Genomic DNA, 26,407 nt, shown 5'->3' with positions numbered 1-26,407 from the left:
ACAGTTCAGGGACTGTTGGCACTATGAATTGCTGTAGCATGGGAAATGTATTCCTTTTCTTTGGGGGGGGAAAGGGTCAAACTTTTCTTACAGACTTTTAACATTACCATTTGGGATAAATGTACTTCAGTATAACATCATTAAGTAAATATTTATTTTAAAACAAGAATATGAATATACAGTGCAGAAGTATACATTTTGGGAACTGCAGTTTACATTGTAAAATTGGAACTTAGCAATTCTTTTTATTGAAAAGTATCGGGGTGTTGTACATTATCTGCTTGCTTTTTTTTTATTTAAAAAGGCACTTACACACTAAATCACTTTACATAGCAGTAACATTTTCTTTTCAAGTTGTTCACTTCAGGTGTAATACAATCTTCTGTGGTGTTCCTGCAAATACTGGGTTGGTTTAAAAGTTAGTAGTATTACCACTGTAATGGTAAACCTAATATTTAAGGGAAGTATAACTTGTATCTAATATTTTAAATACGAATACATGTTTCTAAAGGCACTTATACATGTTGCATACAGATTATAGACTTTTTTCCAATAGAGTGCAGAAAAGTTGCACAGGGCTGGCGTCCAGTTGCATATGCTGCTGGGAGGGGGTGGGCAGTTGGTGGGAAGTCTGAAAAGCCAGGGATCATTTAGCTGGTGTGGCTTCTTGTGGTTATTTTCGAGGTTCCCTGCAATGAGAAGAGAAAACAAGCGTGTGTGGTAAGCCCAATCTGTTATTCTAACCCTTACAACACAAGAAGCCCTATTCCTTAAGGCTTCTGTGATAAAGAACAGTTTGGTAAAAAAGCTAACTCTAAAACAGGCTTGTGAAGATGAGTGGCTTCACAGACCCTCATCATTAATCTTGAATTAGCTCATGTCCACATAGGAGAGCAACACTGGGGCTGTTCAGCAAAACTAAGCTTCAATGTGCCATCTTCATCAGATGATGAGTGTTCATTTCATCATCCAACAAAAGAGATTGAGAAAATATTTACAATGAAAGAGACCAATTTACACAGCCAACCATTTATGTGAGCAAATCGGCAGAAGTCCCAGCTGCGACTGCACCCTTGACCCTCTCATGACTTGTCCAGAGCCCTCCTCATTACACCACACTGATGTAATGCTTAATGTGGGGGGGGAGTCTTAAGGGACCAATAACCAGGCTCCACCTATGGAATTAAAGGAGGCCAAAGGGAAGTCTGGGCTGTCGAACCCAACAGTGAAATGAGGAGATGAGTACCACAGATGCAGGGCAGAGGAACAACCGAAGTTATGAGAAGTGGGGAAAAAGAAGCTCAACAGCATTAGTTCCAGAAGCCAGACTACTTACAGCTGCTTGAGAGTTGGAGTAGTTCATGTGGGCGTAGAGAAGCACAGCAATGTCATTATGGGAGGCCTCGAGGGCTATGGAGAGGGCGTTACTGCCGTCCTACAGTGCGAGAGACCACAAAGTGAAACATTAAAAACATTCAGCATCATCTGAATTTTAAATTCAGTTAAATACTTGATGATATGCTCAGAACTGGTATTGCACATTCATAAATACCACTGCCAGTCCGAGGCCTGACAACAATCAAAAGGGTAAACCCATGCCTATTGCTCATAATCTACCCATTATACTGGAGCTAATTGCTTCTGTTTCAACACTCGTCAGATCTTTCCTCTCTCCCACCAGGGCCCTACAGCTGTTTCCTTGTGAAACTCAATCCACACAACTGATGGATGTTGAAATATTTCAAATAATGGTGCTTACACAGATTAGGCAGCTGTAGATGGCAGAATACAGACTATCAACTACAGTGGCTAAAAGCCACCATCATCATCTTTAACCCATCTTAAAACTTTTGTTTTTATTTCAATTCTTTGGTTGTTAAACTAGCCAGCAGTGAGTAAAGATTGTTTTCTCCATAGGAATCTCACATTACAATTCTGCCATTCCCAAATCTTACTGACCAGTCCATCCCTTTTTGTCTGTACCCGTCATCTTTTAGAAATTAGTAATGTTTTAGTTTTTCACCAGGGGCTCTGGTTACCCTGTAACATCGATTGATGCTATTCACCAGGTTCCAAAAGCTAGCTTGCAAGAAATCAAAACACAAAACACTGGCAGTAATTCTCAAATTTCAAATTCCCATCTCCTTGAGGCATTCATCCCCTTTCAACTGAATCCCAAGTTTAACTTGTGGATTTTCTTTGTTCTCTTGTGGTTTGTATTACACCTACAAATATGAGGAAAAAAAAATCACAAGAGGGGCAGAGGTGATTGAATAAAACTTTCATTGTGGGGGAAATTACTGTAACTTTTTTTTTCCCCCACTCACATACCACTGGTGGAGAGAAAGATCATCTCAATTTAAAACAAAAGCATTTGGAATTTGAAGGCTGCATTCTTGTCTCAACAAGTCAGGACAACAGAATGACAGTACAACTTGGTCTAAAAAGCAGCTTATGATTTAAAGGTTCTGGGGGGGATGACTAACTTGTCTTTTGTAGTCTTTATGGAAGCTGACAAGATTTACTGTAGATAATAAAAATAAATCCTGTGTAGAAAGCACCTGGCATTTAGTCAACTACAGATCAGCTGGGGATCTCTGTATAAGGAGGGCACAGGAATTGTTATTGATTTATATTATTCAGCGTCTTTGTGGCTTCTGGAGTCAAAAGGTTGAATAGTTTATCATATTTTAATGTTTCACATCAATGCTCCCCATCTTAACTGCTAATACTTGTCTGGATGTGCATTATAATCCCTTGTCTTCAGTTCAACCCTTACATGGTCTGGCTAAATTGGAAAGAAACAAGAGAAATCCTTGTTCCACTCATTTCTCTTACCCCCTTCACCTATTTTCTAACCTCGTCTTCCAGTTCAGGGTCGCGGGGGAGCTGGAGCCTATCCCAGCAGGCCACGGGTGTGAGGCAGGAGACACGCCGGACGGGACACCTGTCCCCAACAGAGCTTTGATGGACATGCACACACTCAACACTACGGCCGGTCTTCCCAGAAGCCCCTAAGCCTACCAGTATGTTTTTGGACAGTGGGGGAGAGTGGGGGGGAACCAGAAACCCAAAGGAAACCCACACAAACTCAACAGCCAGCACCCCAGTTCTAGAATTAAGCCCCAGCGCTCCAAGGCAGCGATAATAACCACTGCGCTACTCTGTCACCTACTGTTTCTTTGAGCCCTTCACTGACTGAAAGCATGAGTGATCTGGCTTGGAAAGATCCATTAAAACAAGATGAGTACCACACAGTAATAAGAAAAGACTGGCTTTGCTAGCGAGATTTTCATAAATACCATTGCCAGTCCGAGGCCTGACAACAACCAAAGGGTAAACCCATGCCTATTGCTCATAATCTACCCATTATACTGGAGCTAATTGCTTCTGTTTCAACACTCGTCGGATCTTTCCTCTCTCCCACCAGGGCCCTACAGCCGTTTCCTGATCTGACACTTCGAGAGGCCGAGGCGCGTCTGCGCGCAGTCTGAAGACGCCCGCTGTGCTCACGTTGTCCGCGAGGGTGACGTCGCAGCCCGGCTGCTCCAGGAGCAGCTTCACGATCTCGGCCCGCCCGTGTTCGCTGGCGCACATCAGGGCGGTGGAGCCCTCGTCGTCCTGGACGTCGACGCTGGCCCCGCAGTCCAGCAGCGCGCGCACCATCTCCTGCCGCCCGTGGCTGACCGCCAGCATCAGCGCGGTCTGCCCGGCCTGCACACCGAACACCACACGCGTTACTACGCCGACCGCCGGCGGGCGGGAGGGGAGGCCGGCGGTCGGGGAAACTCCAGCCACACGGCGATTTCCATCCTTTCGCAGTTTCTACTGTTTTTCCATGAGGGTAAAGTGTTGGAGTGTGAAAGCAAAGGTGGCTTAGCATTTCACATTAGGAATGTAGAGGTCTTGGAATTCTAGTTTTGAAAACGTATTCAGCAATGAAAGGATTTACCAATACAACATATACAAAGTAAAATAAGTGTACTGCTTTCATTTTTCCATTATATTACTTTTCTATAATTAACTATTTACATTATGCCAGTTTGATGGGAGGTTACATATAGAAATATCAGCAAAAACGCATCAAATAGCCCACAATCTAGACATAAGACTGCTTCATCCTCTTGCACAGACCAAAATCAGGTCTCAATGGGGCCACAAACGCAATCCACACTAGCCACTATTTGTTCAATCCTTCTGCTTCCAGCATTAGAGAAAATGTGATCTTTCCCATTATATAAAACTCCTTCACAACAGCAGTCCACTGTTCCAGCGTTGGGGGTTCTTTAGTGCAATTATTCATTTTAATGCTCCCTCTAACCTGGCTCTAAAATTTTCAATCTTACGACAACCCACTTTGGATCACGAGGTCCCTTCTCTAACTAGTTGTCAATAATCGGTTCTTGATCGCCTGTTCTCATTCTTGCGTTCAGGTTGAACCATAAAAATGTTCATCTTCATGCACCACACGAGGCTGACCGGCTCTGCTCCTTGTTTCGGCAAGGAAAGGTCAGAGGGGACCTGGGCCCACCAGTCCCTCCTGAGCTCACCTGGCTGGCTTTGGCGTTGACGCTGCCCAGGCTGAAGAGCTTCCTGACCACTCGCATGTCCTCCTCCTCCTTCACAACAGCCAGGGCAGCCAGCATGATCGCGGTGTACCCAGCCTTGTTCTGGTGATCCACATTGCACACGCCTGGGGAAACAACAGGCACTTCAGCAACACCGTGCAAGGCTGTGGTTAAATCCGTGACCCATCGGCTCCATGGTCCTTATTCTCATTAGCCCATTTTTATTGAATTGTTAAAGCCAAACTAATTTAAAATAACCAAAATAATATCCCAGTTTACAGGAGAGAAATATAGAGAGGATAAAGGGTGACAATCAAACAAATTAAACACTGTAGAAGCCACAAATGAACTGAAAAAGACATAGTACAGGAGTGAGCAGACACGCCTTGTCAGTGACACTTCATGTAGACGAGTGGAGGGATGATACACCCAAGTGGCAAAAATGTTAAACATGAAGAAGCTTTGTATATAAAGTCTGAGCTGTTTGTGTTTTCTATAATGTGGGAGAGCAATAATAAGGTATGCAGAATGTTAGGATAGAGATTAAAAACATTGTACCACACCCTTATAAAACATCATTGAAGCCTTGATTGGTCTACAAAGTTGCTTCGGTTGAATATTTGCATTTTGCTTCTAGTCACAAGCTTGGGATTTTTTTTCACTTAAAGAATACAGCAGTTTAAGCTCCAGCACGTTGAAGTTACATTTCAGAGTATGTATGATAATGAAGCGTTTGATTGTGCAATTGAGGGCTCAGCTGGCACAAAGACTACCGGGTGTGTGTGAGTCACCAGGACCAGGATTGGGAACTGATGTCATCGGTGCACAAATATTTTTTCATGCTACATTTCCCAAATTTCCTTAAATGTTCCATTATTTAAAAAAAAAAAACCTGTGGTGCAGGACTTCGCTGCACCAACAGAAATAAGACCTTAGCTTTCCAACACGACTACCGTTCAAGATCCAGGACTGGGCACTGTGCAGGCACACAGCAAGGCCAGCCCCCACTCTCTCTCTCTCGCTCGCTGCACTGACCGGTGTCCAGCAGCAGTCCAACCACAGTGAAGTTGGAGTGGGAGACGCTGTAGTGCAGCGCCGTGTTCCCGTTGCTGTCCGTCATGTTGACCACGTGGCGCAGGAGCGCCGGGGACACCTCGGAGAAGGCCATCAGGTAGTCGGCCACACGGGAGGGAAGGGCCGTCTTGGCGCTGGACACGCGGAACCACTCCTGCTGTACGGTGTGTGTGCTCGAGAGCTACAGGACGGCAGCACACACACACACTGCGTCATTCCAATGGGTCTCCTTCTGCAGCGCTCCGAGAGAATAATCTCAGTCCCATCAGCCCCGGAGGGCTGACCAGGACCAGTGGCGGAGCCAGGAACTTGTACGGGGGGGTTTAAATATTCCTTACCCTCTAGAGTAGAATGCACTACTAAAAGGTGTGCTGCTTACGTGCGAGAACTGCTGTTCTGTGCTCCAGTTACACTGCTGACCCCTGTTTGACCCCATGGGAGAGGTGGGACTGACACGCAGGCCAAAGCCAAATTCGCACGACTTTCATGAGCTGCATGGGAACCATCTACAGCGGTCTGCCACGGATTCGTGCACACTGACCATTAACCCTTTTAAGCACACACTTCAGTATTAAGACATTGTGTGATCGTTTCCTACCTTTCTGTTTATTTTGTTGGTAAACCTAAAGGCAAAATGGTATTTTAGGTAACATCTAAAATGGGATGGCAGATGGACTACGCCCCTTGCTCAACACAGAAGGGAGAGCTCATGAGCTTCAAGACCGTCCTCTGAGATTATCCAAGCTAGTGGAGATTTACAGAATTCAATGATAAAATCATCAGCTGTCTCAAATCGTTTCAATACTGAAAATTTGTGGAATTACCTTCTGGATTTCCCCCCCCATGATGGGCATGCTGTTAGGGATCGTTTTGAGCATCAGGCAGTTCTCTACAATAGCATGCCACTATTAAAACTCTGTTCACAAACCGAAGAAGGATAGAAAAGGGAACTGCTGGATCACCTACCACTTCTTTGCTTTTAAGCGTGTTGATGTCATCATTGAGGTGGTTCTTCAGAATGAGACAGGCCTCGCGCATTTTCTTACTCAGCTCAAACCTTCAGCACAAGGAAATCCTTTTCAGTTTGAGCACATTAAGCATAAACTGAATTTGTGATGAGGGCAGCTCTCCCTGCCCCTTGGACTCAACCCCTCTCTCCCTGCACAGCAGATAAGCCTTCAACACACAAAGACCAGGTGCTCTGCAGTGGTGATGAGCACGCTCTGCTCCTCCAAGAACTCAATTACTGCCACCAACAGGCCTAGAGCCGCACAGAGCACCTGGTCCTGTGCTGCAGTGGGATTCTGTCTCCGCACAGAGTGCACAGTCTAGCTTTCAGAGGTCAATGATGCCAGCTGTAGCTGGCTCAGCGCACGTTATGTGCAAGAGTTAAGCAGCGTTAATTGTTTACATTTGCTGGAGTAAACAGGCTGGATAAATGCCATCCACTTGGTTTCTCCTCATTAAGATTTGATTGGTTCTAATGACCAGACTGCTTACCTTTCAAATATAAATGACACACCAAAACCTAAACCTAACTGGATTCCCAACTAGTCATACCAATCTTTATTTCAGTGTGCAATACTTTGACTAAAAACTCTGCATTCTGAAATGAATGTTTGCAAAGTCGTATGTGGGTTGTATGCTCAAAGCTCCTACAGTTCTGGAGGCTATAGTTAGGCTCACTTTTCTTTCACTGCACTCTGCTGTCCCTCCTCGCGCTCTGCCGCAGGTTCCTCCCCTTCGCTGTCGCTGTCATCCAGGTTGACGTTTCTCTCATCCTCTGAAGTGTCAATCAGGGCCCCGTCCTCCCCCTCGCTGCTGTCAGAGCCCCCCCCGCCGCTGCCCCCAGACGAAGTCCCCTCCTCTTCCTCCCCATCCTCCTCTTCCTCGCTCGAGGTCGACTCGTACCTGCAGCAGGGTGGGGGAGGGATACGCATTCATACCCTTACGGTCTTTCTACAGGCAAGAGTCACAAACCAGCCAAACACATTTTCAGGCCACAGATTGGGTGACAATTAAAAAGAACAACTGGCACTTTGTATAGGCGCTCTTCCACTGTGAGAAACGTCAGAATTACAGATGGAGAAAATCTGGATCCAGCTGAAATTTGACGGATCATTTTAGACCCTGCATTGTGGCATGCTTGGTATTTGCTGGCTGTGGGAAAATTCCAGCTGTCTGTCTATCTTGTTGAGATGTTGATTCACAACATGAACTCCCCCCGTTTTGCACCAGACTCCTCCACACAAATGCTCAGAACAGAGTGCTGCATGAAGCCCCTGGAAATGCTGAGCCAACAGCCTGCTCTGAGGAACTGGTTACCAGATTTCGTCACAAACTCATGCAACTAGGCTTGATGCTTTCCCTGTTTACACGTAAGGAATGGATGATGCAAAAATATCCACCACATGATTAGTCTGCTTTGATGCACAAGCAATTATCTTGTAGGTTTAAAAAAAGTGTGATTTGAGTCTCTAAGCCCAAAAGATCATTCCAAATAAGGCATTAGGTGAAAACGATTTGCTTTGTACAATGTTACAAGTTTGAGTCTGGATTGTCCCTGTGTTTGCTTTGACAATGGGGCAAAACATGGCAGGTCTTAGGTAGGTTGGCCAGGGAAAGTAGGGTTTGATATTCTTAGAGCTGTCCAGGAAAAAGCAACTCTTGGAACCCTGCAGATCAGCAGTGACATCACTGAAAGACCTCCAATCCGTGCCAAGTCTCCCGTCGGACACTGTGAAGCCCGCAGTGAGCCGACAGGTGGTTCAATGGGTGGCATTTGCTCGCCCTGTGTCTTACAGGAATGGGATATTTAAGAAACAATAGGCGATTCAAAATGAAGTTGTAAAAACAAAAAAAATACAAGTGGTCAAAAACGAGTATGGAGAAATCATTTCAGATTTCACTATGAAGTGAAATCCTGTTGGTTTGAAATCCCTAAACTAGGTAAGCATGCCTCAGACAGCTGCATAAAAGAATGCAAAGCAAAGGCCTTTTCCAGCTTAGACCCTAAATGAACTAACCGGAATGATATTGCATGTTTAACAAGAGCTGGCAGATCAGGGCCTATTGGAAGGCTCCTCTGAACACGGATGTTTTTGTCAAAGTGATCAAGAGCGATGAGGATCTCCCCGTTCGCTTCGACTCACCCCCCGTTGAGAACCCCTACGAACTGCAGACTCTTCCTGCTGCCAGGCTCTCGTTGGGTACTCCCATCCTTTCTCTTCATGATGGACTTCAGGACGCCTGCAAGGCAGTGGAACCGCCACAGGGGGCGCCACGTGTTAACCAGCTGCCTGTATCCTAGAGGAGCTGCTGCAGAAGTGTCTGTTGTATGTTCTCATTTAATTTATCAGTCCTCATCTAATTATTAGCTCACTCAGACATGTTTATTTACAGGAGATTTGTTTCCCGCAGGTTTAGATCACCCTCATCCTCAAGAGCCTAATCTGAGAGCAAAGGCTTTATCCAACATCCCCCATTGAACTAATTAAGACTTCATTCCCAGGCAGCTTGATAAATTTAGTATTTTAAAGCATTGAATCTATAAAATCTTTTCATGTGAACAGAATGACATAAAATTGAACAAGATCTCGATTTATAATGAAGGCATGAAGGCATTTATTTCCCTCAGGTACAAGGGTTACTTTTATGGACATACTATACAGTAAATATTCTAAAATTGTTAGCCAGTATCCACTTTGATTTAACTCATGGTTATTTACCCCTTACTTTGGTGTAATCCAAAACCACATTTCAATTCATTTACTGCTGTTAGTCAAGGTTGAGTCACTGAAAAGATCGTTTTCTCTTCTGAGTATGAGAGAGAAAATTCACATTTACAGACCTGAAAAGATGATTTATCCAATCAAATTAAGCACATCAAAGCTTGAGTAGAACAGAAGAGAGTGTAGCCTTGGGTTTCATACCCAAACCGAACTAAACAGGCTTGTCGGTCTGAATGCAAAATGATTTTTTACATTTAAAAAAAAGAAATAATCAAAAAAAACAAACCTGCCATTTTCCAATAAACACCATCAATCCCAACACAGATGTATTCAGAAGAGATATTTTGTAGCTGTGATGGACCGAGGAGGAAAATGATAGGACTTCATGTGTAAAGCATTGAGCACCCGCAGATTCACAGAAAATCAATGAAAACAATATACCAATTCCATCTCTGAAACATTAAAACAGTTACACCACCCAATTCAGAAGTGTGAAAATGCCATTAAATTCAGAACTGTTCACCTATATCCAGGTGCACTACATCCACAAAGAGGGGTACCACCCACCTGCAGCTGGGCTTAGGGGTACTGGTATCACTTCCTTTGACTTTCTTCTCTCTGCCACACAGACGGCCCCCAGGCTGGATATGGCAGTGTGCCCTGTGATGCTCACTTGCCTTCGCTTCAGTACAGCGACAGGAGCTTTCTGCTCGCCACCCGTCTCTGGTCCATCTTGTTTCTCCCACTGGCTCCCAGTGCTAGTTACTGGGATAGCTTCCCTGGCTTCCCCTCTTGACTCCGTTTGAGTGTCCCGGTTGATCTGCTGGAGAACAAACTCCCGGCCAACTCCCACATCCTTCAGCTCCTGTCGGCACTCCACAGCTATGCTGCGCCTGTGTTCAGGTGCCTCCAGTGTTCCTCCTGCTGCAGTACTGGTGAGGGAGACCACAGCTTCCACCAGCACACTAGCCATCTCTGGCCGGGCCTGGGTACCCTTCTCCACTGCAACCTTGGACTTCCTCTCGTCATCCTGCACCCTCAGCGCTTCCATTTCTTTGTCGACTTGGGACAGACTGCTTTCCAGCACTTGAATGGTTTCCTGCTGGAACTTGATGGTATCTTGCAGGGTCTCGATTTCCCGCTCAGCCTCAGTCCTCAGCCCCAACAGGGACTCCATGACCCACACCGAAGCATCCTCCACTTCTGCTCTGGCCTCGGCTCCAGCGTTGCGCGTCTCTCTGGCGTCTGTTCCCACTCCTTTCTCGCATGCTTCCACGGCCTCCGTGCCCACTGCCACCTCCTTCGTTCCCTTGCGATAGTAAAACACGCCTTCCTCCAAGGGTCTGTCACCCCCCACTCCCACTGACTTTCTCTCCACCACCATGGTTCTCTCCACCTGCTCGCTGTTCCTGTCCTCCCTTCCTCCTAGCCTCTCCGTCAGCTTTCTTAACTCCGCTATCTTGCTTTGCCTGACATGGCTGGATGCTGGTGGAGGCCTCCGCTGAGCCTCTCCCTCAGCTTCCTCTGTAGTGCAGTTTCCGACGCTCAAGGACCTCTGCTGGATGCCGGTTTCTCCCCCCACCTTCTCCCGCAACGCTGCCTGAAGCTCCTCTTTCTCGGCTCGCAGCTTTGCCACCTCTCTCTCCAGCGCTGGCACTCCCTTCACCCTTTCTTCCATCTCTTTCAGCTGCCGGAGAGCGGCGGCCATCTGCTCTCGGACGGTCTGGAGCTGGTTTGGTGGGATCTGGGTTAGTCCAGTGGAGGAGGTGCCCCCAGAAGCTGGGGTGCTCCTGCCAGAGTTTTGAGGGCTCGCTCTGGGCCAGATGACCTGCGATGGGCTGGGAGAAGATGAGGGAAGATGGGGTGGATGGGGGTCTCCCATGGGGGCTGAAGGAGGAGAGGGCTGGGACGAATTAATAGCTACCCTTCCCAATTGCTTCGATCCAGCTCTCGGAGGCTCTGCAAGTTGGAAACCCGACCCATTCTGCAAGTGTGACTGCTCCCGCTCCAGCCGGCGGCTAGTCTCCAGCAAGGTCCTCTCGACTCTAGGGTTGCGAATTGGTGGCGGCGGTGGTCCTCTCGGACCAGCTGAAAGTGGCGGGCTCGTCAAGGGGACAGGCGAGAGGGGGAGCGATTCCGAGGGAGCGGAGATGGTACGGTTTCGGGGAGGCGGCACGGGAGGCACGCGACCCTCTTCGCTCGCAGAGGAGGACAGAGACTCTGTCGAAGTCCAGCCGCTGGTATGCCCACCTGCCCCGGGGCTCCTCCGAGACAAGGAGCCCGATTTTGAGCTCCGTGGACCTCGGCGGGGGTTAACAGGCGCCCGGCGAAAATTATGGCCACTCTCAATTTCTTCCACATACTTGAGGAAGTCCAGATCTAGCTGGAATCCATAAGGGGTTTGGACAGAGTAGGAACCTCCCTGGTCTCCTTCCTCCTGGGTGCTGTAGAGGAATGGGGTCCCCACATCTGTTAAGGACAGACACAGAGACAATGAACTTACTGTAACATTCAACCAGACCCTGGCAACCAGTCATAAAATCACTACAAAGGGATGCAACAGATTTTTACAGTCACTTACCAGGGAGCTTCTGGTTCAACTGGACAGACTGGGTCATCTTTGTTGACCAGGAATTTCCAACAGCAGCCCCGACAGTGTCTGCTTATCACCTGAAAAAAAAAAAAGCTGACTGAACCCAACATCATGACAGCTTGCTGCAATGCTTCAGTTTTTGCAAAGCCTGTTGTGCAGGTTAAAAACGACATCATGCACCTGCACATCCACACAAAATGAAGCCCCTTTTCCACACTTATTTCCTTTTATTTGTTTTTTTTCCCCGCATTTGAAATGTACAAATAGATTTGGAGTGAACAGTCAAAACATGCATTTTGTCAATTAACTGATATTTTTTTAGAAAAGGCTACAAGACCGATTCTGACAAGAGACTCCCTTGTTGAAACAAGGTCCCCACCACAGACAAATGCGTCTGAAACCCTTACCTCCCTCGTGCACCCTCACACAAAAAAAAAACAAAAAAAAAAACATACAGCCGTCTCCTCCAGCCTCCTGTTTTCACCAGTTGGGCCCAAGTCTTTGCTCCCAGTGATGGTCGCTTCTGTTGTCCTGGTTGACAATGGCAGATCACAACATCCCCTGAGAGAGACAGGACAGACAACAGGCACCGTCAGACCAGGCCTGCTGCAGGCCGGGGGAAAACACACACACACACACTCCTCTCTGTTCCTCTCCAGCCCCAGGCACATTCCAGAGCATGCCTCCTTCTCACATCCTACCACAGTGACCAGGCTAGGACTTGCAGAAGGTGCTCCTCAAGTATCTCAACAAGGGGGCACGACCAGGAAGACAGCCAATTGCAATAAACAGCCAATGCTCACTTTACGGTTTTCTTCTCGAGGGTGAAACTTTTGAAAGGAATTTGATTCCGTTTACTTGTTGCCACAAACGTGCCCCAGGAAACAGCCTTACAAAGTAAACAACACTTGCAAAAAAAAACAAAAAAAAGGGGCAACCAGCTGGGGAAATCTCTTTCACATCCCCTCCAGAGTTATCAGCAACAGCTTGCTGAGAAGAAACGCAGTCCACTGTCAGTGGCTGTCAACATCTTGACCTCCAGGCCTGTTCAGGCTGCATGCTGGACAATGCACCAGTTGGGCAGTGGAGATCAGTCAGCACACATGACTTCAAACAGTTAATAACCAGACTTGTTCATCACTTTTTTAGGGTTGAGGGGGAGCTGGAGTAGATCCCAGCAAGAATTGAACCCAGGGCTCCAGCTTCATGAGACAGCAATGCTACCCAGTGCACCACCCCTGCACTATCCTAACTGACTGAACCTGGTGCAAGTAAATGAAAGAGATGGCACCCAGTTCAGCAGTATTCCTTGTTCAGGAATTCTGCATTAGTGTGACACACCAGAGGAGTTGCTCAATGTTTTGGAAAGCTGATCTCATGCCTTCAGAAAGTTTTTAGTTTGGGTTAGAGAAAGAGCACACACACACACAGCTGAACAAAGCTGTGAAAAGGCATCCAAAGATTGAGGTGTTTAAATGTGCACTATGAAGAGGAAAAAAAAAAACACACCCCAGCCCCTTCTCAACACCCCCATCCTCTCTCTCCACGAGTGAGCCACTGAGATAAATCAGTCGTTTCCTGAAGGGAAGCAGCTTCACAACAGCCCTCTACCCAGAGGGACTGCTCCTATTGTCCTGCTTTCAGATGCCGGGCCTATGCCTGCCAGAAAGCCCATCGTGTGGTCAGAACCAGCTTCCTGACAGCCAGGGGGAAACAAGGGAAGTGTTCGCCGAGGGCCAAAACACACACACGCACATGCGGTCCAGACTCACACACTCTGTACCAAGACAGACCCAAAAGACACCTTCCCAGCAGACTGTTTTGTGCGTACGGGGTGCGGAATAAACTAAAATTACCTGCAACAGCTCCCAGAGAAACCCAAAATGGCGTATCGTCGTGTACCCCAGAACAGCTGACGAGCCAAGACGCGACCCCACTGCAGTCAACGTCATCTCGACACCAGGCCTCTCACTCCCCCGTTCTGTCCACACAGCAGACGCACAATGGCATGTATTCACTCCTCACAATGAGACAGTTATGCCGTTCGGCGGCAAAACAAATGCCGTCGGCAAATTTTCTGAGGCTTCCTTGTTCTGTGGGTCTTTCTGAGGAGCAGGGTTCAGAGCTCAAAATGTCACTGGGTGAATAAATCTAAGGGGGCAGACTACACGTCGAGGGGGATACCATCCAAGACCCTGCACAGCTGAACCCCACTTTTTAACCCAGGATCCACATACAACGGAACCGTTTCCCTGATAACTACACCGATTTTCACCGACTGCTTTGAAAGCCTCAAATTAGCACAATAAGAACAGCAGCAGTTCCTGATATTCAAGCAGAATACCTACAAAAAAAGTACAGAAATTAGGGGACAATCTTTTGACTTGGGTCTTCTCTCACGTCATGAAAGATAGGAGAGTCAAAAAGGGAGTTTGTTTTTCCAAACTAGAAGACTAGATAAAATCTACCTGAATATGTTGTCAGGGAAGTGACCAATTTGGCTGTCTACTTTCAATCTCATTTATATAACTGGACATGGCACTGAAGCATTCCAAAGTCGGATCTGAACCCACAACCTAATTCCGAGTCCAGAGTGCTAACCCCTGCTCCACACTGCCATTAGGAAAATGTTTCCGAACTCAAAATGTTCTTGCCTGAGAAATCTTGAAAAAAATAACAATGGAAAGGAAATGAGAGAGGTATGCGTTTCCTTTTACAAAGGAAAGGAAATATCCATTGTCTTTCCAAGCGTAGCAGAGAACCATTGTTTGGACTTGGACCTTTTATAAACAGGGATTTCACTACTTTCAGGATTTTTGTGATAATTTTTATAGTGCCTGTTAACCCATTGCAGCAAGGAGAGACTCCAGTATGGGTGGAGGTGAAATCATATAATTCTCATCTACTGGAAGGATGCTACCATCTTTCTTTTCTGAACTGGTTTTAACATACTGATGCGAACTTGCCCAGACCTTCACGGAACAATGTCTTTCCAGTCATCTATGCATATGTCCCATCTTAAACCACAGCTGGCTCTTAAGTAGAAGTTGCCAACTCAGTTTCATCTCTTCAGATTTTGGAAGCTAAGCACAGTTGAACCTGGTCAGTACAGGGATGGGAGCTCTCTAAGGAAGCCAAGTAGGTGCTGTACACGATGTTAGCGAACTAGAAGGTGGAGCCCCTCCCTCTGGGCAAAGTTTCATACCAGTGCCCCATCACTCTGGTAAACCAAGGCCTTATCTACTTGGGCTTTAAAAATCCCATGGCACAGTCAAAACAAGAAGAGGTGTGAACCGTAATGTCCATTATCTGGCCATTCTAAGGCTGTCAAGCTTTTCTACCTGATCTTCTCTGCAGTGGGGCTACCAACACATTAAGAAACAGTAAAAGTCACCAAGATGGGTGCTGGGCTTCAATGATCTGTAAGACTTTGGGGTCCTTTCTGATGGAGTTTGGTCTTACCATGGATGGGGCACCAGTCCATTGTAGAATCCAAGATGGAACCAGAACTTCAGAGCAGACAAATCTTCTTCGCCACGACTTTGGGAAGTGGGAGGACACTGGGACTCTCGCCATTATCCCCTGTTAGAGTGGGTTTTCACCCAAACCCCATACCAATGGACTCCCAAAGCCCGATTCCAATTCAGAACCTGGGACCGAACTGTCCCATCCCACCACCTGGGTCTGCTAATAGACATTTATGTAAATTGACTACCTCAGTCATTTATAGATGCACAATTTCTTTTCAGCACCATCAAAAACTATTTTATTCACAAAGTCCTCAGTTAAGAGTTAAATGCAGTCTTGAGGTGCTTTTCCAGAAAGGGTGTAGAAGTCGGTACTGTCATGTACATCTTAAAAAAAAAAAAAAAAAAAAGTGATCCTGTAATTGTCTCTCCACAGAAACAGGCTTTAACTTCTTCCAAACAGACATGGGAATAAAAGATGATCACACAATGTGTTCCAAATCATGATGTCACAGCGCACTGTTGTTATTTTAACACTTGCTGCGAGAACACCAGATGTTCGCTTGCACTGAAGTGCACACAAACGCACTCCCCCTTCATTCAAATTTCCAGAAGGCTTGAAAACTGCGCCAGGAAACTTTTAATATCCTGGAACCCCCCAGGCTTGTTAATGGCCCTATAAAAGTAAAGATTATATGTGGAAAGTGAATATTTCTTGTAACTGTAAGCTAAATGATGGGCACATAAAACCTGATTTACATTAAAAACAAATGAACACCTCTGCCAAAAAAATAATTCTCACTGGTAGACAGCATCACTGGTTTTAATCTGACTCAGCTGTTTGTTTTGCTTATTTTAGGGCGTTTTGTTCCAAACTAGGCATTTAAATTAGGAAAAGTTTCATTATTAAAACAATAGCCAATTGTCTTTCATTTCAATATCTTCTGAAAGGTATCACCTTGTTTTGTAAAAACTTAAATTTACTGCATTTTTTCCCCCCCAGTGCTTTTGAAACAGGAAAATGTGCAAAATCATTGAACACAAAAACAAACTTCCCATCATGATATTTCACCTACCCAAGTAAATGCACTTGAATATTTGTCTAACAGCAGGCTCAGCTGTGCTATGGCTGCTGACAGGCAGGAATAGTTTTTCAAACTAATGCAAAAAAAAAAGGGGGTTCATTTCTTAATTTCCCCATCTATAGCAGCTGATCGCAGCTTAAAAAGAGTATAAACAGCAACCCGAGGTGACTGATTCAATTACAACCCTCCCCAAGTTCTTGTTGGTCAAGGAGTTTATTTTTAGGCTGTTGTGAACCGTTCTGTACCTAAATCTTTATCTCTTACTCTCATGAGCTCTCTGCCTGTGACACAGTGCAGGCGAGAGAACAGCAAATAGCCCTACAGGCACCACATATTTTTTCCTAATTTGATCTACCAATGAATAACTGTGACATTTAATAGAGAGAGGGATGAATTAAACATTCCACATTTTACAAGGACATACCAAGGATGAAACTTTATTACCAACGTGATTCATGAAGTCCACTATTTGTCTTTCCCCTTTCCTGGTCAAATGCTGCAACTTACAATTGAACTGCTCAGTCACAGCATTGCCCAGAAAATTCTGATGCATGTTGACAATTATAAGAAACATTTGCTCCCCCAATTGAGAAATGAATTTAATAAAATGGAAGATGTTTGCCTGCACGTCTCTGGAGAAGAGGAAAAGGCTTATGCAGTTTTAGCTAGAAGTTTGGTTTCAGGTTGAATCCTAGCAAATGAGCTTTCAAATTTCTACCACTAACGTTACAATTTATCATGGCGACACACCATAGTAGCACAGGAAATTCAAATAAAGAAATGAATACTGTATCAGAATCACGTACAGTATTCATGCTCAACAAAGTCATGAAGAAAGCCTCCTGGTGATGTCTTCAGTAGACATTTACATGGTATGAAACAAAGTAGAAAAGTATGCAAATAGGCTATTCATTTACACACACAAATACTGCCCATATTTAACCATAAAAGTTGATCCACAGACAGAAAATGGATAAAAAAGAATGCCTTTTCTGAACAGACATACAATTCACTTACTCTAATTCTAAGATGAGTAAGTTGGTCAAATATAGAACGAGTTTAACAGTGGTGGCATTATCTGTGCTCTAGCAGGGCTCTGCTGGGAAAAAAACAAACAAAAACTTGTACATGTGCAAAACAAGAACCGCCACATCAGCCTTTCATTATCTTCCTGGGTCTTGCAATTAAAAAGCTCATAATATCTGTAGTGGCCAATGCAAGACATCCAGGCAATTCAATGGGCAAAAACAAACTATTTTCTGCAAAAGGCACTGGAAAGATGAAGAGAAAGAGGGAACGATTTTCATTCTGAATTGAACACAAGCCCATCACTTCCCTATTGTGGAGGTAAGAACAAATCTGGCACAGTCAGTAGTCAGGAGCACAGACTGTTTCATAGGGGTTAATATCAAACATCTGGAACATCATGAACTACACAGTAATTGGGGTTGGAGCCTGTAGAAGTACAAAGAAATTGTAATCCTGACTGCTGATCCCAAGCCAGATGGAAGTCAATTACTCTAAGGCACAGACACCTGTGTGCCCAGGGCTGGATTTTAATTGCACCTTCAGTTTTTGATGTGAAAGCGGGAGCCCTCTTTTGTTTCAGTGCTTTTTTGATTAAAAAGTTCTTTTTTTTCTAAGCAATCAAACCTAATCTTTCAGTCAGCACCCCCAATCATACCCTCCTCCACCACCACAAGCGCTTACATACCCACACTCCCTCGTTTCTCCATCCTGGGAAAATAAAACAGCCTGACTGCAAGAAGCGATAAGCTCAAACTATTTCAGTCCCTGATCTATCCTGCCCATCACGATAAAGAGTGTAGTGTTGCCAGTGCCAAGCTCTTTACAGCCAGTTTGTCCACTACCTGAGGCCAGACTGATAGAGAAGACGAGTTTCCCCCCGTAACCAATAATCCAGAAAACAAAAGCCCCCCATTTTTAAAGCCACTCATTGTTAGTAAGTGTTGAATTTTGTAAATATTAACAGCAATAAATCTGGAAATCGCACACTTTCAACTGCAAAAAAAAGGTATCATTTGTAATGCAACAAGGATTCAGCATCACGGGCATTCATCAGGTCAGAATATAAAGGAAACAAGCTTTCAGATTGTTGGCACAGTTGACTGGATGATATTTGCAAAGACTTTTGGAACACTTTTCTGTATATGAGCGCGTTATAATAAGGTTTACAGCATTTGGATTCAAGTGCCCTTGGATACTTCTGAACATGCTTGTGCCCAGTGCTATCTCAGACGTCCATCCAATGCTATCTTATTACAAGGTAATAGACGTGCTCCTCTTTGCCACTTTCACTGCACATCTCCGGATAATTCGCCACCAGCTGCTTAGCAGGGCTGAAGCGGAGCAGAGAGGCTCCAGGCCTCACAATACATCCCACAGCAGAGCTCAGAAGGTGACTGGTTGTGCACTATAATGGTTTACAACATGGCAAACATTTGCATTTTACACCACTGTGCAGCAGTATTCTGCATTGGGGAGGACGGGCCAATGTCCAGGCCCATCGTCTCCCAGGTCCCGACACATGCAGGTGGAGAGGCTTGCCTGGAGACCACCCAACCCCATCTCCAAGCCTCTCTTTTGGCTCGGTCAAAAAGTGCTCGTCTGGCACTGCTTAAAATGCACATCTATTTAACAAGCTCAAATGGTGCAAAGTAAAAACCGTCAAAAGAACTTGTTTCAAATGCATTGTGCATTTGATCACTACTTGCCTCGCAAGCTCCAGACCGTGCATGGCCACCTGCCACGCCTCTCCATCAGAGATGCAACCAAGTACTTAATGTGCGTCCGACAAAGTTCTGTTTGTGTGGAGAGCAGGGGCCAAAGAATTCACCCTTAGACACTGACCGTATAAAACCAAACATCCGTCGGGTTTTTAACCACTTCACCCAACTCAGGCTGTGGGGGAGCCAGCCAGAGCCTATCCCAGCAAGCAATGGGTGCAAGGCAGGATACGCCCTGGACAGGTGCCCTGTGATGGATTGGCATGAGAGACGCAGGAACACACACTCACACCAGGGCCAGTTTTCCCAGTTAACCTACCAGTAGGTCTTTGGAACGTGGGAGGAAACCCCCGCTAACCAGGGGACATTAAACAAATCCACACAGACCCAGATTGAACCCAGGACCGGAAACAAATAAAAGGTGAAATGCAAATCTTATTCGAAAGACACGAATGCATTTTACATTTCAGTTGCTGTAAAATTATACACACGACATAACCAAAATAAACGTTGGTCTGAGGTGTACGTGTATATAAATGTCTGTATATGAAAATGCTTGACATATTGATGATTTTTTTAATCGTATATAATGTTTTCGGTTTAATGTTAAATCCAAAGAATGAGCACAGCAATCACGTAACATGTTCTTGGACAACACTATACAGAATGGAGACAAGGGAGAATCTGCATAAGAAGACCCATTATTTCTTCATGATCAGCTCCAGACCCGAGCAACGACAATCCGGAATAGCCATTGCCGCACGTAATGAAACCGGTTTTTCCAACGGCAAAACAAAGATAAAAAAACATCCAATAAATCAAAGCACTGAAACGCGTCGTGTAAAGAACAGGGGGGTCTTTAAGTGCGTTTCTCTTCCAGTCGGATCATTAATTGACGCACGCACCGCACGAAAGAAGTTTTAAACGCGTCCTTAACACATATAGGTCAGAAATATGACGTTATAAATCCTACATGTGCAGCTCCCAGAATTCTTAACCAAAAAAAAAAAGACTTTAGAACAAGCTGAAATGTTTCTAGAACAGCACGGAGCGCTCGTCGTCCCAGCTGAAGGTGGGCGGTTGCCTGAATCCACTGCTCGCCCAGGGGAAACGGACATTTCCCGCAAGCCAGCTGATCACAGCTGAAAACTCGCACCCGGCTCCCTGGAGCGTTAAAAGACGCACACATAAGCTTCTTTAAGCCCTAGACTGAAATCTGGAGAGATTTTAAATTACAGAGCTCTGGGTTTCTGGCACAACCTGGAGCTCCTCCAGGAAAAGACTGCCACAATGCAGTGGTTTCTTTTAAGAACGCATTACGCATCCGTCGGATCGCTTCACCAAGAGAGAAACTGGCGTGGTTATTCATAAAAAACACAAATACAAACACAAACTTACTTTTGAGGAAAGAAGTTAAAGATACCTTTCTTAAGCCGAAGTGCCCATTTTATCATCCCTTTTTAATCTATACGTATACCGCTGCGGGCATAATGCCTGTCCTATCGGCGAAAATCGGAATTATTTATCCAATTAATTTGAGTGATTAGGCGTTACCCTACGGGGGGAAAAATAGTCTAATTGCTCTGCATCCGATTCAGTGATCACCAATGCTATCCGCTCCTTAAGACACTGTCCTTTAACTGAATCAGTTTACGTTGTAAAGAGTCTCACAGAGCTTTGCCTTTAAGCACCTTCTTCCAAGCGCCTGTTTTTCCTCAGCAGAAATTCCAGGGCACAATCGCTGTAATGTGGGGAAGGAATCACCCTGAACTACATTCTTGATTGATATTTTCTCCGCATACGCCCAGTGGGTGAAGTCGAGCCGCGTGTTCAAATCCACCTTGTTTCCAATCTGTACGGACCTTGAACCCTTCTATCTTACAGCAGTCGAAGGATACAGGGAGAGAGGAAAGTGTTGTCTGGCTCACCAAAGAAACTAACTTTTTTATTCCCCTTCCAGCGGCTCAAGCCTGTTGAGGCACGCCGCATGATACACGGCGATTATCGGCTTACCTTTCGCGGTTTCGCGATGGACACTGCGAGTCAAGAGAGGTTCCTCAAACCTTCATGTTCAGCGGGGCACGAAAAACAACCGGCAGGCACATCCCACCCTGGAGTCTGCACGGAATACTCCTTCAAAACTTTCTGACTGCGTGACAGGCGGAAGGTCGGCCCAATTGTTTGGCGCTGTATGGTACTTCAATGGCCAATGGCTGGGGATTGCGGGGTGTGTGTGTGTGCGCGCTGCGAGTAGTCTCTGGCGGCGCTGTATCTGAGCAAGCCGAGCCGCCTAGGAGGGAACTCGGGCTGCTTATTAGGCGAGGATTGCGGTGGTATTTCTAGGCTTTTAAGCCATGCACGGTTGATTCTGGCGCTCAACTAAATCGGTTTTTCCGTATGCATGGTTGATAGTCATTAGAACGGGTCCTGCTCTCTTTATGAAGACGTAGTCCGTCATTTCGCTAAAGAAAGAAAATACTGTAGCGGTCTATCGAGTTTTACAGGACGGCTGTTGCATGACGGCAACAAGCGATTCGGTGATCTCCGTTTGCTTAGAACACCAAGGCTCTCGGGAAGCTTCGCCCCAGTGTGACCCAGGGGGTCACTTTCACACCCGAGTGTGAATCTGTGCAGACGCGCGCACTCTGCCGAGGGTCGTGCACGCCTTTGCTGTGAGAGGACGTAGGTCCCACCCTAAAATCCTAAAATGCTTGGCCTGAGCCTGCCGGCGGTTCCCTGCAGCACATCAGACGATTAAGTGACTGGGGGGGAAATCGCAAAGCTCGGGTATTTGAATGTTTAAGAGCTCTCTGTCTTTCCTCAGGCCACCAAATGAGCCCTTACGCTCCTCCCTCGGCTGAGTGCCGTTTTCTTTCTGCAGTCCTTTGTTTAGAAATCACACCCACGACGTGGTGGTTTTAATTAAACCTTTGAACAAGAAATGCCCCTACAGTGCCGCGTACGATAAAGACCAAGACTTCTGTGCTTGATCAACTGCACAGCCCTCGGATATATTATAACGACTAGCAACCAAATTATAAGCCTAAAAAGAGCTCATTTTTTTTTTGCTACAAGTCATTTTTTTCTATTGGTTGCAATAACTTCTGCAAACAGCTGAATTTGCAACTTATAAAACAAATTTGTTATCTGTTCAGGAATAGTCGGAGTATAAACATTATAACGCGCAATTCTGTATGTTGTAAAACACTTTCAGTATTACAGAAAAAAAAGTAATGACCAACATTTTGCAAAGCCTTAAAAACTGCTCCACACCTCTATCACGGAGCTAGGATATCGCTTGTATAAAGACTCTTATGTTCAGATGTGCGTTACACTCCATTTATGCGCCTTTATAGCTTCCTAAAACTTCCTAGTTCATAAAGACTTTCAATCACACTTTCCTGTAAAATGTGTAACTTCCGTTAAGAGTCACACCTCTCCTTTACAATAACTTTCAAAAAATGCAACATTACCGTACTTTCATTGGGAACATGAAACATTTAAAATCCAAGTTAACACTGCAGTAACCTGCCTCCAAAATAGCACAGAACCCCATTGCTGCAGCTTGCTGTCACCTCTACATGGGATTGATAAGGCTGTGCAGTACGAGAACGTCTTCAAGTTGTGGTTGAAGCAGACCGCGATGCGAAAGAGTGCCGTCTTGCGGTGATCTTGCGAACTGCACCGATGCTTTGACTATCAAGAAGTGCCGGAGACCACTGCATACGAGTGGAAATTTGGGATTTTGTACGAAGCACTTGCTCTCATTTTTATCACGTACGATAGGATCGTCCACTCGCGTTCCTGGAGAGCCTGTTTCCACTTGCCTTCCAACTCAGCTGTTAACGAGCTTAACCAGCTGGTCACTAAATTAACTGTGTTCTTTGGACCAATTTAACAGCCTGTCGTCAGGTGCCGCTGCTTTGAATTGATTTTTGAAAACCCACAGACACGGCGGCTCTCCAGAACAAGGATTCTATACCCCTGCAAAGAACTCATCTTCTTTTTTTCTCTTGGTCATAATCTGTACCGCGACCAATAAATAAGAAACCATCGCGGGCAAGATACGACATTGAATTCCTAACATTGAAATTGCATCATTGTGCTCTGTGACATTTCTATCTCTGGTTATATAAATGTATATGGAAAATCCGAAAAATCTCAATATCATATGTAATTGTGATATTTCCTGAATTTATTGGCTAACCGAAAACATCCATAAACTGGGTGGAACGTGTACAAACTGAGCACCGTGTTCGCACGTGTTGCAGTAATCACTACACTAAGGAGTACGGAATTCTTTATCATCACTCGATCTCTGTAATAAATAATGACACAAGCATAAGCATCTTTGGATAACCCCTTGTGCAGGAAAAAGGCAACACCTACAGGTCCACTTATAAAAAAAGTGTAGTGTGAATGCCATGGTAAAACTAGAGTAAAGCGTAGTAAAACATAGAAAGATCGCAGTAAAAGCAGGATAAAAGGTAAAGAGGCACATCTCAGTTCAGACCTTTGAGGACTATGACAAAGATTGGTTTGGTTAGCACTGTGTATTAGGTGGAAGACCCGTGTAAAGCTTTTTATGGGTCATTTTGACACTGTTAGGGACTGCGGATTCCTGAGCAGGATCCTGCTTTTCCCCCTTGGAAGCTGGATATTCCTGGTGAGGGTTGCAGCAATCCTGGGCCTGTCCTGGCAGTACTGGGCATCAGGCGGGATTGTGCCTTTGGACAGGATGTCACTACTGGACACGCACGGGGACACTTTAGAGACGTTAATTAATCTAACTCACACAGCAAAAACTAGAACACCTGGAGAAAACTCACATGGACTCAAGGGAAACTTAAAAACACTGTAAAGAGGGCACCCTGGGTCAGAATTGAACCTGTGACCCAAAAAAGCAGGGAAGCAGCAACATTAACCCCAATGCTACTGTGTTACCTTCCCCTCTACCTTTCCTTAAATAGACACTTACACTGTGTCATGGCCTCCAAATCCATGCACTGCGTCTGTTGCATTATGGTTTGCTTCTTGTCTTTTCTGCAAATGATCTGTTGCTTTTCTGCCACATGTTTACTTTGGCCTCCTTGGTGTGAGTGTTGTCTGACTCAGGGCTGAGAGAGAATTCTGTCCTCTTTGATCTGTCCCTTTCCACGCCCAGCACGTCTCAATTTGGTCTCGCTCCAACCCATCCTCCTACAGTCATCTCCATTCCAACTTTTGTCCATCTCTAAATAAAACTTTTATTTCTTCCCTTCTGTTTCCCTAATTATGGGATTAGGAATACAGCAAACCACATTAGTGGCCAATGACTTGCGTTGTTGTTTTCTGCAAGTTTTATTGTGCAGAGTTTAAAGCTAAGAATGATAACATTTATATACATCTCTCTTTCTAAATGAGAGAAGTGGAGATGGCCACAGTAATGCAGCTGGATCTGTTGACCAGAACACACACTCCCTGAAACAGCATGGCTAAGACATCCATCCATTTTCTGCCTGCTTTATACAGTACAGGATAACAGAGGAGTCAGAGCCTATCCCAACAGGCAATGGGCACTCTCAAGAGGACACCAGTCCATCACAGGGCAAACACAGACCAGGGCTGGTTTTCCCAGAAACCAAATAACATATCAGCATGTCTTTAGACTGTGGTGGGAAACATGAACATACAAACTCCACAAGAACAGCACCCCAGGAATTGAACCCAGGACCCCAGCACTGCAAGCAGTATTAACCACTGCATCACTGTGGCACCCATGGCTAAAACATTCCTCTTCTTATTCTCTTTAGGCACATTCTTTCAGTACTCAATGCATGAAAAAACAGGTTCCTGAAACATGCCAAGCGGTGAACAACATAGAGCGTTGGTATCGTTCACATACCAAAATGGAAATGCATCATTTCTAGAAATGTATATAAAAACAACTTTAGGAAAATCTTCTTTTTAGCAAGGCTTGTTTATGAAAATGAGGGAAACGACGTCACTAAGAATAGGGTTTTCTGGTTATTTATTGAGGTGAGCTGTTTGTACGGGTATAGAGATTTCTGATGACAGCTGTACACATGCGAAGGAGGAGCTGTGGATTCCCACTGTACTCTAGTGTAATCTGGGTCACTGGAAGGGCATTCTCAACTTGCCTGAAGAGACCTGCAATTTCAGTCCAGCACAGAGAGACAGTTTCTGTCTGTCTGAATGAATACGGTGCCCCTACACAAGCAAAACCTGTAATGAGATTTAGGGCATCCCAACTCTGCATCCACCTGTCTAAGAAGACTTCCCAAGTCTTGCAGAGGTTCCAGGAATAAACTACAATCCCACACAGGAAGGCTGATGTCATCGGAACATTGTGGAAACACACCATGACAACTACTGATTCTCTCCACCAGGTTGCAATAAATAGGATATCACAATAACCTAATTATTATTAGATGTCACAGGCAGAAGAAAGCCTATCTGTCCCCGAGTATAATGAGTGCATACTAAAAGTTTAATACAGTGCCATCCAGCAGGGGGAAGCATTGTACCACAAAGCTCAAAAGACATTTTCTTGGCAGGATGTATACTGTATTTTGTTGAACTTTTGACAATGCTCCTGCCTTTTTTGAATTAAAGAATTTCCCAAATCATTCTCCTGTCCTCACAAATGTCAGAAGATAGCTCTTCATTTAAGGTGAGGTGACCTGTTTTTTGCTAGGCTTCAGCAATGATCAGCTGGGTGAGGAGTAGTTGTAGAGATGTAAAAAAACATCTTCCCTTATAACAGCTGGGTTGGAAGAACAAAGTGCCGCAAAGGAACTCGGGTGCAATCTGATCTCTGAAAGAGCGGAGAATTTGCTCCGAATTATTCGTATTTCAAGACTCTCAACCAGTGTGGCTAGACAACCACATCAAAGCCAGTTTAGATGTGGAAGAGGATTTTCCCTTTCACCAATCTCTTCCCTTTTACTCAGTGGCAGACATCGCGTATTACACACCCAGAATCAGTTCTCCTTTTGTGCATGTAACAACAACAGCAAAACCTCAGAAGTCTGTCCTCAGTGGGATCATTCAGTTTTGCTGCTGGCTATTATGTTTTGTCCTGATCTTTCAATCAATCATGATTTGCAACACGCTTCTATGGGGTTATTCTAATCCCTGTT

General features: G+C 45.2%; 1 protein-coding gene across 5 annotated transcripts; it reads right to left on the bottom strand.

The window, feature by feature from the left end:
• Positions 1-130: 130 nt before the first annotated feature.
• kank3 (KN motif and ankyrin repeat domains 3) lies at positions 131-23,010 on the bottom strand. 5 transcript variants are annotated; one of them, XM_069186103.1, is made up of 12 exons: positions 22,798-23,010; positions 12,374-12,527; positions 11,955-12,043; positions 9,941-11,842; positions 8,795-8,891; positions 7,329-7,553; positions 6,609-6,699; positions 5,604-5,823; positions 4,551-4,693; positions 3,514-3,714; positions 1,337-1,435; positions 131-689 (listed from the first exon to the last, which is right to left on the bottom strand). In XM_069186103.1, the coding sequence occupies exons 3-12, from the start codon at positions 11,989-11,991 to the stop codon at positions 651-653; spliced, it is 3,054 nt and encodes a 1,017-aa protein (XP_069042204.1). In that variant the 5' UTR covers positions 11,992-12,043; positions 12,374-12,527; positions 22,798-23,010; the 3' UTR covers positions 131-650. The 5 variants fall into 5 exon arrangements, with proteins under 5 accessions (XP_069042204.1, XP_069042202.1, XP_069042203.1 ...); XM_069186101.1 differs by lacking the exon at positions 22,798-23,010 and adding an exon at positions 21,279-22,259; XM_069186102.1 differs by lacking the exon at positions 22,798-23,010 and adding an exon at positions 21,279-22,258 and having other exon boundaries at positions 12,422-12,527.
• Positions 23,011-26,407: the final 3,397 nt, after the last annotated feature.

This window comes from Lepisosteus oculatus, chromosome 29 (assembly GCF_040954835.1).
Source record: "Lepisosteus oculatus isolate fLepOcu1 chromosome 29, fLepOcu1.hap2, whole genome shotgun sequence".
Classification (NCBI taxonomy): Eukaryota; Metazoa; Chordata; class Actinopteri; order Semionotiformes; family Lepisosteidae; genus Lepisosteus; species Lepisosteus oculatus.
This window is presented reverse-complemented; position numbering and strand designations above follow the sequence as displayed.

Bases quoted from the DNA above. Each gene is read 5' to 3' on its own strand.
- kank3 (XM_069186103.1), bottom strand. From the start codon at position 11,991: ATGACCCAGTCTGTCCAGTTGAACCAGAAGCTCCCTG. The intron at 5,824-6,608 runs GTAGGTGATCCA...GCCGTCCTGTAG, and splicing joins CGCTTAAAAGCAAAGAAGTG to CTCTCGAGCACACACACCGT. The intron at 4,694-5,603 runs GTCAGTGCAGCG...TTGTTTCCCCAG, and splicing joins TGGACTGCTGCTGGACACCG to GCGTGTGCAATGTGGATCAC.